General features: G+C 46.0%; 1 protein-coding gene and 1 pseudogene across 1 annotated transcript; one reads left to right on the top strand and one right to left on the bottom strand.

The window, feature by feature from the left end:
* Positions 1–299: 299 nt before the first annotated feature.
* LOC125518532 (galactoside 2-alpha-L-fucosyltransferase-like) lies at positions 300–2565 on the bottom strand. Its single transcript, XM_048683347.2, has 2 exons — positions 2241–2565; positions 300–1955 (listed from the first exon to the last, which is right to left on the bottom strand). Exons 1-2 carry the CDS (start codon positions 2521–2523, stop codon positions 526–528), a joined length of 1713 nt encoding a protein of 570 aa, XP_048539304.1. The 5' UTR covers positions 2524–2565; the 3' UTR covers positions 300–525.
* A 9173-nt stretch (positions 2566–11738) lies between these two features.
* LOC147958656 (uncharacterized) lies at positions 11739–13456 on the top strand (annotated as a pseudogene).
* Positions 13457–18216: the final 4760 nt, after the last annotated feature.

The raw sequence follows: 18216 nt of genomic DNA, 5'->3' as shown, positions 1-18216 counted from the left end.
ACTCGCAACAGGCAAAGTATGTGATACGGCAGCATACCTTTTTTTTTGGTTCAACAAAATCTGCGGGTCAGTGATCTTTCATCAGTCTACTTTTTTCCCTAGGGCGAGTCGAGCCGCTATAATGCATCTATTTTTTTTGTGATATGATCTGTACAAAAATGAAGGGACATGCCTTTCCCGCCGCGCCAAGGGCTTTTTTGTGAGCAGGAAATATCTAGGGGCTTTTAACGAGAACCCACACGCCCCGTCTCCACCTCCCGGGCGCTGATTGCGGCCCATGACACATTGGCACACCTAGTCAGCGTCGGAGGTTTATGCAACAACGATTTGCATCGCTAAGGCAAGTTTTCGAACCACTTATTTGTAGGCTACAAGTTTAGCACTAAAGTGATCAAACTTTTAGCACCAATAGGCAATTACCTCTTTTATGTCGAGGGGGTAATGACATGCCTAATTGCGTAGTAAGATGTTCATTGTCAATTTGTGATCGAGTGTTTTCATTTTACATGGCCGTTCAGTTAAGTACTATTCCGGGTGAACAAGTTTCAGTCCCCAGCTCATGTCTTCGCAGTGCCGGACATGGGGCACGAGCTTCCCGGTATCGGCGCCACGCCTGGCCCTGCAGTCGTAAAAGGGAGGCCCGTGCAAGCACGGCTCCATGGACGCGGCCCGGCGACACGGCGGGTCGGGCGTGGTGAGGTTCTCAGGCTTGAACATGATCCACGGGGTGAGCCCGCCGAGGCCGTGGCCGACGTACCCGAACGTGGACCAGCCGCTGGTGACGAGCGCGTCGGTCATGCTCAGCAGGTACATCTCGGCCAGCGCTTTCATGTCGTGCGTGGCCTCGCCGGTGAGCTGGTGCTCCTCGTGGCTCGGCTGGTGCACGCTGACGACCTCGCCGGCGGCCGTCGCCGACTGCCAGTACCTCCCCCGGATGTTCTCGAAGTACCACGAGCTCAGGCCGGTCATCAGGACGGCTTTCGACCGCGCGCCGGCGGTCGAGGCCGGCGGGCCCGGGTCCTGCGCCACCACCTCGGGCAGCAGATGCTCCTGTGAGGTGCACGCGAGGATCTGGTCCAGGACGTGCTTGAACGGCGTGTCGCCGTCGAACACCCTCACCTGGATGCCCAGCCGTTCGTCCGAATCTTTCAGGTACGAATCGTAGAACCTGGTGATGAGTCCCCAGACTTTGTTGGTCGGGTGGAAGAGGTAGCGCGCCAGGAGGTAGAACACCGAGTCTTTCCGCGGGAACAGCTTGTCGAGCTCCTCCTGGTAGGCCGGGTTCAGGAAGAGCGCCGGCACGAAGTAGCCGTCCGTCCTCATCACCAGCCACGGCGCGCGGTGGAGGAACTCCCGGTGGTCGTCGCAGTAGAAGAGCTTGTCGTGGTAGGTGCAGGCGTGGTCGAGGTCGACGAAGACGTACGGGAGGTCGGACACGGACGCGGCCCGGCCGTACTCCCGCGCCAGGTTCCGGTAGCTCTCCGGCACCTCGCCGGTCAGGTTCTCGAGGTCCCCGAGCGGGAAGTCCGGTGGCAGCAGCCACGACGTCTCCTGGAACGGCTCGCAGAAGAGGTCGGGCAGCGACGTGCCCCGGTGGACGAGCAGCACGCGGTCGGTGAGCATGGCGTAGAGGAACGCCGACGCCATGGCCAGTATCCGGTTCCCTAGGCCCCTGTACGGCACCAGCACGAGGTACTTGCAAGCGTCGTCGTCCGTGGTTGTGCCATTGCCGTTTCCGCGGGGCCCCAGTCGCTCCGCCGCTCGCCGGTATGTTTCGGTGCCCGGGCCGCACCGCCTCTGCAGCGCCTCCTGCTCCCGCAGCCGCTTCACGAGGTGTGTCGACGGCGAGCGCGCCAGCTTCTTGAGGTGGGAGGTGGACTTGTACCGGCTGATGCACGATTGTTCGTCGAACCCGGGAACAAGCAGGCCTCCGAGGAGCCCGTCCTGATTGGATTCTGCAAGGCAACACATGAGATAAATTAGCGCCTCTTTACCCTAATTTGGAGTACAGTTAACTGATTAAGCACCAGCACGAGATGCGCAATAGGAGTATCTGTCATGAGTTCATGGCAAATGGCGATCGATTGGCCTTTGGTGTTCAATCTTCAACGCAAGTTCTTCTCGCCATGCATGAATTAAATTCGTTCGGAAACATGGCGCATGCAAGATTGAACGCGCCATGACGAGACGGCGGAGGAAGATAAAGAGGGAGGCGCATTTATCGGCTCGACGGTTCCTACCTCGGCGGTCGTACGTCGTCCTTGCCGTCGCCGCCGATGTCCAGCCGGACGCCAGCGGCAACGGCCTGTCTCGCCGGCTAACCATGATCGCCAGGAAGGGCAGCGCGACGAGGCAAACCGCAAGCGACGAGATCCACTTCCTCGCGATCCATGGCTTTCCTTCGTCCTCCTCCTCGGTCTCCACGTCGGCGCGGTGACCGGCCGTCTCCACGGCGACCGAGCATTGCTGCGGCGGTCGCTTGATTATGCCATTGCCAATGCCAGCACCGCCCTCCAAGGCCATTGCTACCTGGTGGATCGTGCGTTTTTCCCGGGCTCGCGGATCTCATCCTGACTGATGCTAGGAATTAGGAAAGGCTCCACTATTTGGAAAGGGGCTAAAAAGGAAAATTATCCGCTGTAAAAATGGAATTTTATATTAGGGCATGTACAATGGTGCTATCTTAGGAGTGTCACATAGGATAAATAATAAGGTGGAGAAGAAAGAATTCATAAGAAAAGGATTATTTTCTCTTATTTAAGATAAGACAAAAGATAATCTCTTAACACAATTTATTTCACTATGTTTTAAAAAATTGCTAGTTATTAAAAATAAGACTAAGAAAACTATCATGATTCACGTATAGCTACACGTGCTAAAAAAGTTCGGCCGTGGCCGCTACGCGTTGCAAGCCACGGCCGGAGGGCAACGCGTATAGCCGGAAGTGGTCAAATTGTTCTTTAATAAACCAAGCACACAAGCAAGCACTTTGATTGATCGTTTGAGCTAGCTTTGCACATACGAGCGAACGGCAAGGAACTTTGAATATTTTTCTGAAAAAGGGAGCAAATTTAAAATACGAATATTTTCTGGAAGTTGTGAACATTTTGCAAACATATTTTGAATCTTGAACACAATTTTGATTCCAACTTTTTTTTAAACACAATCAATTTTTATTTTTTTAATCTTTTTGAAAGTTTTAATTCTGAACATTATTTAGAAAATGTGAACAATTATTGAAATTCTGAATTTTTAAATGAACAATTTTTTAAAAAAATACATTGAACATTTTTTTAAATTTGTGACTTTCTGATAACAAAAAAGGAAAAATAATCAAATTGACAAATTGCATGTTAATGGTGGACTTGCAACTAGGACAAAAAGTTTCGGTCCAGTTGTGAGTCGGTTGTGGATTTGCAACTCGATAAAAAAAGGTCGAGCCCGGTAGTTAGTCGATGATGGACTTGCAATTGTGTCCTAAAAATCTTGGCTAGTTGCAAGTCAAGGATGAACTTGCAACTCGAAAAAAAACATAATCTAGGGTTTGTTGCGTGTCAATGGGGAACTTGCAACTGGTTAAAAAATGGTCGGATCTAGTTGTGAGTTGTGGTTGACTTATAACTAACGACAAAAAGAAAATCAAAGGTCACGGTTGCATGTTGATGGTTCACTTGGATTGGTATAAAAAAGGGTCAAACCCAGTTGCGAGCTGATGGTTGACTTGCAACTGAGACAAAAAATATCGGAACCCCAGTCGCGAGTTGAGGGTGGACTTGCAATTGGGATAAAAAAGGTTGGGTCCTAGTTACGAGTCAAGGGTGGGATTGCAACTGGGACAAAAAAAGGTCGGGCCCTAGTTGCGAGTCAAGGATGGACTTACAACTGGAAGAAAAAATGACCGGACCCGAGTTGCGAGTCGAGGGTGGACTTGCAACTAGGACAAAAAAGACCCGGCCCCAGTTGTGAGTCGAGGGTGGACTTGCAACTGGTACAAAAAAGGTCGGGCCCGAGTTGCGAGTCAAAAATTGACTTGCAACTGGGACAGAAAAGGATGGGCCCAGGTTGCGAGTCAAGGGTGGACTTACAACTAAGACCAAAAAAAGTCGGTCCCTAGTTGTAAGTCATCGGTGGACTTGCAACTGGGACAAAAAAGATTGTTCCCTAGTTGCAAGTCGAGGGTGGACTTGCAACTGGGACAACTAAGAAACAACGAGCCCAATTACAAGTCGAGGGTGGACTTGCAAGTGGGATTAAAACAAGAGGAAAACCATTGGCGAAAAATGATAAAATAGAAAACAGAAAATCATGAAGAAAACAAAACAAAAAAGTGTCCTAGCTAGTTGGGCTGATTCATCTGCGGTTTGTTCGTTGTTGAGGGGTGGACTTGGAATTGAGACAAAAAAGATCGAACCCTAGTTACGAGTCAAGGGTTGACTTGCAACTGGGATGAAATAAATTATAGGCCCAGTTGTGAGTCAAAGCTGGACTTGCATCAAGATGAAAAACAAAGCACAAGCCCCAGTTGTGAGTCGAGGGTGTGCTCGCAACTCGGACAACTACGAGACCAGTTGCAAGTCGAAGGTGGACTTGCAGCTGGGACAACTAAGAAAATACAAGCTCAATTGCGAGTTAAGGGTCGACTTGCAACTGAGAGGGAAACAAGCTATGGGCCAGTTGCAAGTTAAATGGTGGACTTGCAACTAGGATTTTAAAAAATGCTCCAGTTTTGAGTCGAGGGTGGGCTTGCAACTTGGACAACTACAAGCCTAGTTGCAAGTCGAGGGGGGACATGCAACTACGATAACTACGAAACTACGTGCCTAGTTGCGAGTCAAGAGTCGACTTGCAACTAACATGAGACAAAGTACAATCCCAGTTGCGTGCCAATGGTGGACCTGCAACTGGGATGAAAAACTAAAACACATGCTCAAGTTGCGAGTCGAGGGTGGGCTTGGAACTCTGACAACTACGAGCCAATTGCGAGTAGATGGTGGACTTGCACCTGGGAGAACTGTAAAACTACATGGTAAGTTGCCAATCAATGGTGGGCTTGCAACTCTGACAACTACAAGCCTAGTTGTGAGTAGGTGGTGGTCTTGCACCTGGGAGAACTACGAAACTACGTGCTAAGTTGCGAGTCAAGGGTCGACTTGCAACTAAGATGAGAGAAACTATAGGCCCAGTTGCGTGTCAATTATGGAGCTGCAACTAGGATGAAAAACAAAAACACATGCTCCAGTTGCGAGTCAAGGGTGAACTTGCACCTGGGACAACTATGAAACTACGAGTCCTGTTGTGACTCAAGGGTCGACATGCAACTAGGATGAAACAAACTACATGCCCAATTGCGTATCAATGGTGGACATGCAACTAGGATGAAAACAAAAGCACATGCTCTAGTTACGATTCGAGGGTGGATTTGCTCCTGGGGCAATTACGAAACTATGCCCAGTTGCGAGTCAAGGGTCGAGTTGCAACTAGGATGAAACAAACTACAGACTCAGTTGCATGTCAAAGGGTGGACCTATAACTGGGATGAAAAACAAAACACATGCAAAATAACAGGGGCCAAAGTTTGGTCGGTGAGAAGATAGGGGATGAGCTTCACCATCGAGCCCCCAAACGACGAGATATATGGGCCTAGGTGAAAAGAAACATGAGAACATGATGACACAAAACAAACGGGACAAGAAGACAAGCGACAAAAAAGGACGAGCTAACACGGGCGTGCATGATCGAGTTTGTGCAAACATTAAAGTAAACAAATCAGACATTTATAGACTTAGATGAGCTAAAACTCATCTAGATTAGATTTAGCAAATCTAGAAAGAAAAATCTAGTTACAATCTTATCTTGCTACACGTCAAACCAAAATAAAACAAAACAGAGAATAAAAAGATACGTGGCCCTCCAAAAAAAGCTAAGCCGCAAAAAAACAATACACAAAACATCATAACGGACCACTAAAAATGTCATATCAGGTATCACTGCTTCACGAGGGACAAACAAAAAACAGGACGCAATAACAACGAGCACGACTCAGAAGCACGTTTATCTAGCAGTAATATGAGTTAGCTAAAACATTGTTAACTCTCATTTAGATGAGAATTAGCAAACCAATCCAAAACGGGACCTAGACCACGCCGCGAAAATGGCACAACAAAAGACGTACGCAAGAATAAGTCGACAAGTAGACACCAAACACACAACGCAACACAAAGTGCGCGTGACAAAATGACCGGCCATCAAGATTTGTACGACATTTAAAATGAACATCTGACAAAGTGAAAACTAGTTCATGAATTTTAAACAAATAAGTAAAGAATAAATGGAGAAAATATAAAATGAGAAACTAGAAAATATAAATAAAAACAAAAGATCATGTATTTGAAAAAATAGGTCATAATTTAAAAGAAATAATGAACTAAAAAAGAAAACAAAAAACAAAAAACAGGAATGGACAAAAAAAACAAATTCTGGGAGCCAAAATGGGAGTGTACAAAAATGAGAAGAACTAGGAGCGAGTCGTAGCAGAGACTTGTGAAGAGAAATAGAAAAACGCAGCCAACAGCGAAAAAAAACAAAGGACCACAACAACAAGGCCCAGGCCAGACACAGGGGACGAGCTAGCAAAGAGAACAAAAACGGCCCAACAAGACACAGAACACGCATCGATGAGAACTGGAACAGAACGAGACAGATTATTTTGCAATTGCACAAATCTTATTGCAAGTTTAATCCTGTGGTTGTAAACTTAGATGTGAGATAGCTATTTCACATTTACTAGATGTGAAATAGCAAACCCGATCTGATTTATGTTGTTGTTGCTGAAGCAGTACCGAAGACCTACTTGTATATCTCATCATTGGATCTGATGATGTGTGTACCACCAGGATCAAAGAATAACCCAAGAGTCTCTTTACGGAAGGGTCAAAGCTCAGACAATGGAGACCCATGTCCACCCTATCTCATTTTTCTTTTTGAATGTTGCACGCACCACAGTGGCTGGAGGAGAACCCGGAAGACACCGCTGGAAGGACCGAAGTAATGGATGAGCGTAGACTAATCTAAAAAAAAGGATAAGCATAGACTAATCTAATGCCCCAACATTTTTTTTTACAATAACCTCAACAGAGGGTTAACTACAGCTCCCAACGGGCAAACACACAAAGCGTCCCTCGATTACGCCGGCCCTTATTAGAGAGTGAGCGATTTTCTTCCTGAAACAGGCAATTTTTTAGCAGTGTTTTTTCAAGTGTTTTTTTTTCTATTTCATTAGTTTTTACTTGGGTTTTCCATTTTATTTTCAAAAAAGAATGAATAGTTATTTCTTTTCAAAAAGTGTTTTTGAAAAAGAAAGCATGAACATTTGAAAAAGTTATCATTTCTAAAACATTTGTGAACTACAACCTCCGTCCCAAATTACTTGTCTTTAATTTGTCTAGATACGGATGTATCTAACACTAAAACGTGTCTACATTTCTTAGTATTTTATGAATTTTTTGAACATTAAAAGAATGATCAATTTTCAATACATAATTTTGGGTTTTTTTTGAACATTTTCAAAAAATAAAAGAAAAAACATTCGGGAAGGCCCTCAAAACATGTAAAAAGCCGAACATGAATTAGAGTGACCTAGCAAAAGTATTAATCACAATGTGGGCAATTTGATGGGCGAGGAGACGCGCAATGCATGATAACGAGTTTCAGAGTCCTCTCTCCACCATGTGCTTTATCACTGCCAAGCCGAGTACTGTTGCACGACCAAGAACAAGGACTTGGATTGCCCGGATGGCAATAAAGTAAAAAATCAATGTAGACGACGGTATATCTCGTCAAGGGACGAGACTTGCCTGCTCCCCCGGCGTGTGCCCATCCGTGCTCCCGCGTACATGGCTTAATTTGATTGGAACAAAATAAGGCCCGACCCCACCCCCTTAAAATCAGGGGGAGATGATTAGATTAGAAATAAAAGAGGAAAAAAGACAACCATAGGATGAAGTGGGAGCACAGATGGGAGCATGGGGAGGAAGCAGGCAAGCCGGATCCCTCGTCAAGGTAACGTGGGTACGGTAGCAGCCCTTTGCAGGGATAAGGATGGTCATTATTTAGGGGCCTCAGCTATTGTCTATGATGGTCGTGTTGATGCTGCGAGTTTAGATGTTCAAGCATTCAATGAAGCTTTGGCACTAGCAAAAGACATAAGTCTCTCACGTATGACAATTACAACGGATTGCATGGAAGTTCTTTATAATATAGACAAGGGTGCGTGGACGCATTACACTCCAGTGTTGCATGAAATTACAGAGAGAAGGAAGGAGTTTGAAGATGTTTCTTTCCGTTTCGAGCATCGGGAGGCTAACTTTGAAGCCCATGCACTGGCTAAGGCGGCTTCAACCCTCCCATTAGGTCGCCACTTGTGGCTAGAGGATCTTCCAGATATTTTTTGTATTCCTCTTGTTTTGAACTTTGAATAAATCTCTAGTTACCTGTCAAAAAAAAAGTTTCCCAAAACAGGAATCTTGTAATCCACTAGCTATCTAAACGGGCTGGCCCACTCTAATTGCTCGCTCTCTCTTCCTTGTGTGTTTGTTCTGGGTGCACCTACTTCTCGCTTTAAGCGAGCCAGGGGGTAGCTCTCGCGTCGGGGGAGGCCCAAATGGGCCAACCCAGCCACGCCGGAGACCAGGGCCTGTTTTTTTGTTTTTCTTTTCTGTTTTCTATTCTCCTTTTTTGCTTAATTTTTCTACTTTCCGTTATAATTTAAAATTATTATACATATATATTATACAAAAAACATTTGAAAAAATGTTGAACAAGTATCTGAAAATTATTGAATAAGTATCAAAAAATGTTGAACAAGAATTCAAAAAATGTTGAATAGATATTTGAAAATGGTCAATAAGTATTAAAAATGTTGAACAAGTATTTCAAAAATATTGAATAATTATTAAAAATGTTGAACGAGTATATGATTTTTTTAACAAGTATATGGAAATGTTGAATAAGTATTAAAGATGTCGAACAAGTATTTGAAAAATGTTGAAATAAATATTAAAAACATTGAACAAAATATTTTAAAAATGTGGTATACGTATTACAAATATTGAACAAGTATTTTAAAAATGTTTAATAATTATAAAAATGTTGAAAGAGTATATGAAAAATGTTGAACAAGTATTTGAAAATGTTGAATAAGTATTAAAAATGTTGAACAAGTATTTAAATAATATTGAAAAGGCGGTCGGACAATGTTGAACGTGTGTACAAATAATCAGGATCACTTTTTTTTGACATATACAAAAATGTAGAGCAAAAACTAAAACAAACATAAGAAAAAACAAAAAAAGGAGAAGAAGAAAAAAAACCAAACCAAAAAATGAAGAAGAAAAAAACCAAAAAATGGGAAGAAAAAAAAGAAACTGAATAAAAACAAAGAAAACCCTATGAAAAAAACAAAAAGAAAAAACAGGAAAAAAAACAGTGGGAAAAAGGGCTTCGTTCGCCTCAAGTAGAAAACACGCCAACAACTTATTGCGTGGAAAGACACAGGCACAGTGGCTAGCGTCATGAGCTCTCTGCCAGGAGACCACAGACCGATCCCCGCTTCTCCCAATTTCCCACTCCCCTTTTCATTTGATCGTTGCGCAACAATGGGCGGGCCTCGCTTCTCCCTTCCCAACCAGCCACCACCACGTGTTGCTCACTAGCACACCCACGAAATTCTGATTTTTTTTCCTCATGTGTTTTCAGATTTTCATTAGTTCTTCTATGGGGGTTTTGTCGGATTTTTGGCTTTTGCTTGGTTTTCATTAGGTTTGGGCGGGTTTTTTTGTTTTCTTTTTAGGCAATACTTTTCTGCGAGAGGCACAACATGGACCTCTGCGAGAAGAGAAATGAAAAAACTGGTAGTGCTTCTGCGATAAGCCCAATCCAAAAGCACAACTGTGTTTATAAAAAAAGGGAAAAGCATAGTCTGTGATTGGACGAGAAGTACATTTGTGTGTTTTTTTTTCTAAAAGTGTAGCATGTGCTTCCGCGAGAAGCATTGTGGTGCTACCTGAAAATGAGAAAAAACACGGCGTGCTTCAAAAAAATTGAAAAAGCACGGCCGTGCTTACCATTTTTTTTTCTTCTAGTTTTGGTTTTTTCCCCTTTTTTTTGTCTTTTTTTGATTTGGGTTTTCAGCTTTTTGGCTTTTCTCTTTTTTTGGTTTCCATTTTCCCCTTGTTTCCTGTCCTTTCTGGTTTTGGTCTTAGTAGGTTTTTTGACTCTATTTTATAAGATATCGGCGAAATATATTAACATGGATCTATTTTATAAGATCTCGACGCGAGAAATTCAACGGTAAAAACAATTCATGATTTGGACACGCTTCAAGAGGTAAAATGTTTTGAAAAGAACAAACCAACAAAAATAAACTCACAAATTAGCGATAAGTGACAAAATGCAGTGTGCCACTTGTTTGAAAAAAAAGGTACCTGCGTTGTGTGTCGGTGTGTCCGGACCATTAATTTCTGCTTCTCGATCTAGATGTTCAACGGTACAGTGCAGCTATTTTAGTCCATGGCAAACCTCAGAGTGCGTCCGGAGGAGTACAATGTTTAGCATTCGATCGACGCGCAACGTTGACGGGCATGTGCGTGGCGTTAAATGCATCATAGTCAACTCGTCTGATAAAAGTGTTTCTATTAGCTCAATGTCAGAGATCATCTTAACTTCATTGATAGTATACTTTACGTCAATGGTACTACTCATTTTACTGATCTTGATTGGCAGTATACTTTACTTCAATGGTACTACTCATTTTACTGATCTTGATTGGCAGTATACTTTACTTCAATGGTACTCATTTAATACCCAAAAAGAGCAAACAAAAAAAAGTATTGATCTTCTTTACCAGCGGTGCTTTGCTTGGCTCACAGCTCAAAGATGAATAAGGCCAACTCCACAGCGCGACCCCATCTTGTCCGGGTGCATCCGTTTGGGGTAGAACGGACGAATAGCGCGGTCCACCGCGCGGCCTCAAACAGACAAATGTCCGGATTCCGTCCATTTTTGACCCATCCTTAGTTCAAACTTGCGCCGAGTTTGGGATGAAACGGACATCGCGCGGACGGGCTCGCCGCATGCTCTTGTCCTCCCGTGGCCCGCCTGTCGGGGACACTAGCGGTCCCTTCGCTTCCAACGCCTCCACCCCCTCTCACCGCCCCGCCCCGCCGTCGGCGCCGCCTCGTCACCGCGCAGCCGCCGGCCGTCCATACCAAAACCACGCCCGACATGGCCGCCACCACGCCTGCGCGTTCGCCGTAGTTTTGGCCGTCGATCGGAGGAGGTTTGGCCGTCGCCGTTGTTGCCGCTGGCAGAGGGGATACGACAGCCGGCGACGTACCACGGCGGCCGCGGCAGCTTCCGACGAGAGCTCCATAGCGGCCACTAGCCGGCCGGCAACCACCCCTGCTGCGTCGAGGTGACCATCGCAGCCTCTTTGACACCATGACCGCAAGGTGTTCGACACTTTGCCCACAAAGGTATGGACAGTGGAGATGAGTTTTTCTTCCACCACTTCATTTGTTCACGACCACATTCAACGGCAGCTTTCTCGGTACAGGAAATTAATCCCTGGCCGTGCACCCAACCTGAACCGCAACATGAAGAGAGGCCACACCCTGCTCTATGCCGATTACTTTTCCAACACCCCGCTCTTCAAGCCGGATAAATTATGTCGCCGTTTTTAAATGACAAGGCATGTGTTCAATCGTATCCGAGAGGGAGTGGTTGCTCATGACGCATACTTTGAGTGCAAGACGGATGCCCTTGGCAAGCTTGGATTCTCCGCTTATCAGAAATGCACCGCGGCCATCCGCATGCTTGTATATGGAATTCCAGGCGATCTGGTGGATGAGTATGTGCGTATAAGTGAGACAACATGTCTGATGTCAATGCACAAGTTCTGTCAGGCTGTGATCGAGGTGTTTGGCCCTGAGTACTTGAGGCAGCCAACTGCCGCGGATACAGAGAGATTGTTGGCGACCAACGCAGCTAGAGGCTTTCCAGGCATGCTTGGCAGCATAGATTATATGCACTGGGAGTGGAAGAACTGTCCATTTGCTTGGCAGGGCCAGTACAAGGGGCATGTCAAGGCTGCACTGTCATATTAGAAGCGGTGGATTCGCAGGATCTTTGGATATGGCATTCTTTCTTCGGCATGACAGGTTCTCACAATGATATCAACGTGCTGCAGCGTTCTCCAGTCTTCGCAAGGCTTGCAGAAGGCCACTCCCCACCTGTCAACTTTGAGATCAACAACCACCAGTACAACAAGGGATACTATCTAGTTGATGGTATATATCCTCAGTGGTCAACTTTTGTGAAGACAATCTCGAAACCCCAAGGTGAGAAGAGAAAGAGATTTGCCCAAATGCAAGAGAGTGCTAGAAAGGATGTGGAACGTGCTTTTGGTGTGCTTCAATCCCGATGGGGTATCGTTCGAAACCTTGCATTGTCATGGGATGAAATGAAGTTTGGGAGGTGATGACTGCTTGTGTGATCATGCACAACATGATTGTCGAGGACGAGCGTGATGAGAGTATCTTCGACCAAGGATTTGATTATGAAGGTGAAAATGTTGAGCCCCTGCACCAAGAACCGGCCACATTTGAACAGTTTGTCCAATTCCACCGTGAGCTGCGTGATTGGCACACTCATTTGGATTTTCAAAATGACTTGGTTGAGCATGTGTGGGATCACATTGATAACCAATAGATGTATTGGTTCATTTTATGTTCAGTCAAGACAATTTCGATTTGGTTGTAAAACTATTTTATTAGAGACAATTTCAATTGGATTGTAAAACTATTTTTATTTTCAGACAAATATTTGGACGTGCAAACTAGTTTTCATATGAAAACATGGGCATTTTTGGCCCTGGCGGACAGGATGGGGCAAAAGGATGCGGCCGCGCGCTGAGCGCACGGCCACCGCATCCCAGGACAGGCCCGGACACGACCCCATCTCCTTACCCAAAGGGACAAAATCCAGCCAAAACGGACGTCCGTTTGGGGTCGCGCGGTGGAGTTGGCTTAAGGGGCTGACGTCCAAATCGGATACACTATTTATCGGTGGACTGGTCCGGACAGTGATGTGGAAGCCGACCATCCAACCATGCACGTATCCATTTTAAAATAAATTTGAAAAAACCAAACGAATTTCATCAAACGCAGCGGAATTCACTAAAGTTCAGACATAAATAACATAAAACAGACGATATTTCGTCCGTTTAACTAAAACAGAAAAAACACTGGATTAACTTGCAGCGAACGGTGACCACGTACGCGTGGCTACCCTGGCCGGCCGCACCGACGTCACCGTCAGTGCCGTCGCTGTTGTCGTTGTAGTTGTCCTTCCAGCAGTGGAAGAGTGCAAGGCCAGACAGTCCTGCCTGGTCGCCGCCTAGCGCTTGCGGAGAAGCCACTCTGTTTCCACCTACGTCGTGCAGAGGGCCGTGTAGCCAATGTCGACCCCGGACGAGGTGCCCTGGCGGCCTTGCCTCTGGTGCCAATAGCAGGGGTGTCCCCGAGTGACCATTCCTCACCGATCGGCGAACTTCCCGTCGAAGCAACTGCGGCGCCGCGAGGCCGTCTCTGCGACTGTGAGCGATCGGTAGCGGACACAGGCCTCCGCGAGGTTGCAGTGCTCACGGACCAAGTCCGGCGCCTCGTCGGACTAGGTGAACGCCGAGTAGCGCATCGCTCCCGCCCCGTCCTCGGCTGACTCGATGGTCCACGGCGGCGAGGAGTAGCCATCGCCACGACCATCGAGGTAGTGGAAGAGGTGGCCGTGTGACTTCGCGATCACCGGTCGCACCTCCTCCTTGATGAGCTTGCCAAGCCAGGCACATCGCAAAGGCGCCACCCACGAAGGACTTGCCTCACTTGGGTAGATCTTCACGAAGTAGGCGATCTCCTTGCCCTTACAAACTCCTTGGTTCAACTCCACAATCTTGTCAGAGGCTCCCAAGTGACACCAAACCAATCTAGGAGACACCACTCTCCAAAAGGTAATAGATGGTGTGTTGGTGGTGAACTCCTTGCTCTTGTGCTTCAAATGATAATCTCCCCAACACTCAACTCTCTCACACAGATTTGGATTTGGTGGAAAGATGATTTGAGTGGAAAGCAACTTGGAAAAGGCTAGAGATCAAGATTCTTGTGGTTGGAATGGAATATCTTGGTCCCAACACATGACTAGGTGGTTCTCTCTCAGAAAATGTATGTTGGAAGTGTAGGCACATTCTGATGGCTCCCTCCATGAATGGAGGTTGGGTGGAGGGGTATATATAGCCTACACACAAAATCTAACCGTTACACACAATTTACCAAACTCGGTGAGACCGAATCATGAAACTCGGTCAGACCGATTCAGTTCAAAATGTGAACGTTAGGCTTTTCGGTGGGACCGACATGTCAACTCAGTGGGACCGATTTCATTAGGGTTAGGGCATAATGTAATCTTGGTGAGATCGAAACGTTACGAAAGGGAAACAGAGAGTTTGCATTGCAAACTCGATGGGACCGATCGCTCATCTCGATTGGACCGAAACGTTACGAAGGGAAACAGAGAGTTTGCAATCCCATGTCGGTGAGACCGAACTGATTAGGGTTTCTGACAATGGCTATGTCAAATGAACTCAGTGGTGCCGGATAGATCAAATCGGTGGGGCCGAGTTTGACTTTTGGTTTGGGACATATGTGGATATGAGAAAGTGGTTGAGGGCTTTTGGAGCATATCACTAAGCATTTTGAGCAAGCAAGCCATTAAGAAACACCTCATCCCCTTTTAATAGTATTGGCTTTTCCTATGGACTCAATGTAATCTTGGATCACTAAAATTAAAATGTAGAGTCTTGAGCTTGAGCCAATGTGTGTCCTTAGTATTTTGAGGGGTCCACATTCCTAGTCCATGCCATGCCAATCATTGAACTTTCTGAAATGATCATCTTGAAAGAGCATTAGTTCAATGAGCTATATGTTGTTAGGAATTACCAAAACCACCCAGGGATACTTGCACTTTCAATTGGATATAAATTTGTGTTCATGTTGTTCAAATAGTAGAAATAAAATCATGCTTTGCACGCATGAACCGATATTTTGCACCGGTTTTTATCTGAGTCCGCTCTGTTTCCGCGCCAAATCCGTAATCTGATAAAATATGCATTCAAATTCACATCCGGTCATTATCCACTCCGCTCTGAATCCCACAAAAAATGGTAAAGGATATGGGGAAATCATTATCCGATCCCGATCCGGTTGCATCCCTAGGTGCGGAGAACCATGACTTGGGCATGGTGGATCTGTGGTTGGAAGCGAAGAGGTTTGGACCATAGAGGCAGTTGGGAGTAGAGAGGAGGAGTTCGGAGGGGTTCAATGGGGCTGATGCCAGAGCATGGCTTATTCAGGGTGGCGGCTATGCAAAGGGACATGAACCGACTTCAATGCGGCCCACCGACCGTAGTAGGTTTCTCGGTCGCCACGTGTGCTGAAGCGGCGCCGCCCGCTCGTCCAGTCGCGTGGCTCTAATTGGGATCACTGCCGTGGAGTCATGTTCGCTCTAGAACGACGTTGACCGACATGAATGCGCGGCAACCGCTTCACGCAAAGATAGTTTTCTGGACGAGAGGATTTTTGGGTGGGACCGAGATGACGGATGCATGTGTAACAGTGGTCTAGACGCCCGCAAAGCCCCTAGTTTGCATCTGGTTTACGGTAAAATGGACGTTCAGACAACTCCACTGACTAACAAGGTGCCGTATTGGATGGAAAATTGAGCCCGAACCGCTCGGGCATGACGGCTGCGAGCGGTATAGGGTCTGCGTCAGAGATGGCTTAAACATCTGCAGTTCCGAAGCCCACCCTACAAGAGAGACTTTTCTTGTTGGCTCTACGGAGTCGCTGCTCCTACCCCAGATTGCGCTTACAGTATTGTGTGGGTGTACAGAACAAACTTTCGATGAAACACAAATATTTACTTAAACATGAGATAGGACTTTTGTTGGGGAACACAGTAATTTCAAAAAAAAATCTACGCACACGCAAGATCCATCTAGGTGATGCATAGCAACGAGAGGGGGAGAGTGTTGTTCACGTACCCTCATAGATCGTAAGCGGAAGCATTATGACAACGCGGTTGATGTAGTCGTACGTCTTCATGATCCGACCGATCCTAGCACTGAAGGTACGACACCTCTGCGATCTGCACACGTTCAGCTCGGTGACGTCCCACGAACTCTAGATCCAGCTGGGTGTCGAAGGAGAGTTTTGTCAGCACGATGGCGTGATGACGGTGATGATGAAGCTACCGGAACTGGGCTTCGCCTAAGCACTGCAACGATATGACCGAGGTGGATTATGGTGGAGGGGGGCACCGCACACGGCTAAGACAATTGTCAACTTGTGTGTCTATGGGGTGCTCCCCCTCCCCCGTATATAAAGGAGTGGAGGAGGGGGAGGGGCCGATTCTCTATGGCGTGCCCAAGGGAGTCCTACTCCCATCGGGAGTAGGATTCCCCCCTTCCTAGTTGGATTAGGAGAGGAAGGAAGGGGGAGAGAGGGGGAAGGAAAGGGGTGGCGGCCCCCACACAATTCGGATTGGGCTTGGGGGGGAGCCCCCTCCTAGGCTCCCTTCTCCTCTCTCCCACTATGGCCCAATAAGGCCCATATACTTCCCAGGGGGGGGGTTGCGGTAACCTCCCGGTACTGCGGTATATGCTTGAACTCACCCGGAACCATTCTGATGTCCAAACATAGTCATCCAGTATATCGATCTTTATGTCTCGACCATTTCGAGACTCCTCTTCATGTCCGTGATCATATCCGGGACTCCGAACAACCTTCGGTACATCAAAACGCATAAACTCATAATACCGATCGTCACCGAACGTTAAGCGTGCGGACCCTACGGGTTCGAGAACTATGTAGACATGACCGAGACTCATCTCCGGTCAATAACCAATAGTGGAACCTGGATGCTCATATTAGTTCCTACATATTCTACGAAGATCTTTATCGGTCAAACCGCATAACAACATACGTTGTTCCCTTTGTCACCGGTATGTTACTTGCCCGAGATCCGATCATTGGTATCACCATACCTAGTTCAATCTCGTTACCGGCAAGTCTCTTTACTCGTTCTGTAATGCAACATCCCGTAACTAACTCATTAGTCACATTGCTTGCAAGGCATATAGTGATGTGCATTGCCGAGAGGGCCCAGAGATACCTCTCCGATACACGGAGTGACAAATCCTAATCTCGATCTATGCCAACTCAACAAACACCATCGGAGACACCTGTAGAGCATCTTTATACACCCAGTTACGTTGTGACGTTTGATAGCACACTAAGTGTTCCTCCGGTATTCAGGAGTTGCATAATCTCATAGTCATAGGAACATGTATAAGTTATGGAGAAAAGCAATAGCAATAAACAAACGATCATCATGCTAAGCTAACGGATGGGTCAAGTCAATCACATCATTCTCTAATGATGTGATCCCGTTCATCAAATGACAACTCTTTGTCCATGGCTAGGAAACTTAACCATCTTTGATTAACGAGCTAGTCAAGTAGAGGCATACTAGTGACACTCAGTTTGTCTATGTATTCACACATGTACTAAGTTTTCGGTTAATACAATTCTAGCATGAATAATAAACATTTATCATGATATAAGGAAATATAAATAACAACTTTATTATTGCCTCTAGGGCATATTTCCTTCAGTCTCCCACTTGCACTAAGTCAATAATCTAGTTCACATCGTCATGTGATTAGTTCACATCTTCATGTGACTAATACCCATAGGGTTTACTAGAGTCAATAATCTAGTTCACATCGCTATGTGATTAACACCCAAAGAGTGATCATGTTTTGCTTGTGAGAGAAGTTTAGTCTACGGGTCTGCAACATTCAGATCGGTATGTATTTTGCAAATTTCTATGTCGACATACTCTGCACGGAGCTACTCTAGCTAATTGCTCCCACTTTCAATATGTATCTAGATTGGTGTAAAAAGCTTGCATCGACGTAACTCTTTACGACAAACTCTTTTATCACCTCCATAACCGAGAAACATTTCCTTAGTCCTCTAAGGATAATTTTTACCATTCTCTAGTGATCCACTCCTGGATCACTATTGTACCCTCTTGCCAAACTCTTGG

The sequence above is a fragment of the Triticum urartu genome, chromosome 7A (assembly GCF_056163025.1).
Source record: "Triticum urartu cultivar PI428250 chromosome 7A, HENAU_Tu73, whole genome shotgun sequence".
Taxonomy (NCBI): domain Eukaryota; kingdom Viridiplantae; phylum Streptophyta; class Magnoliopsida; order Poales; family Poaceae; genus Triticum; species Triticum urartu.
This window is presented reverse-complemented; position numbering and strand designations above follow the sequence as displayed.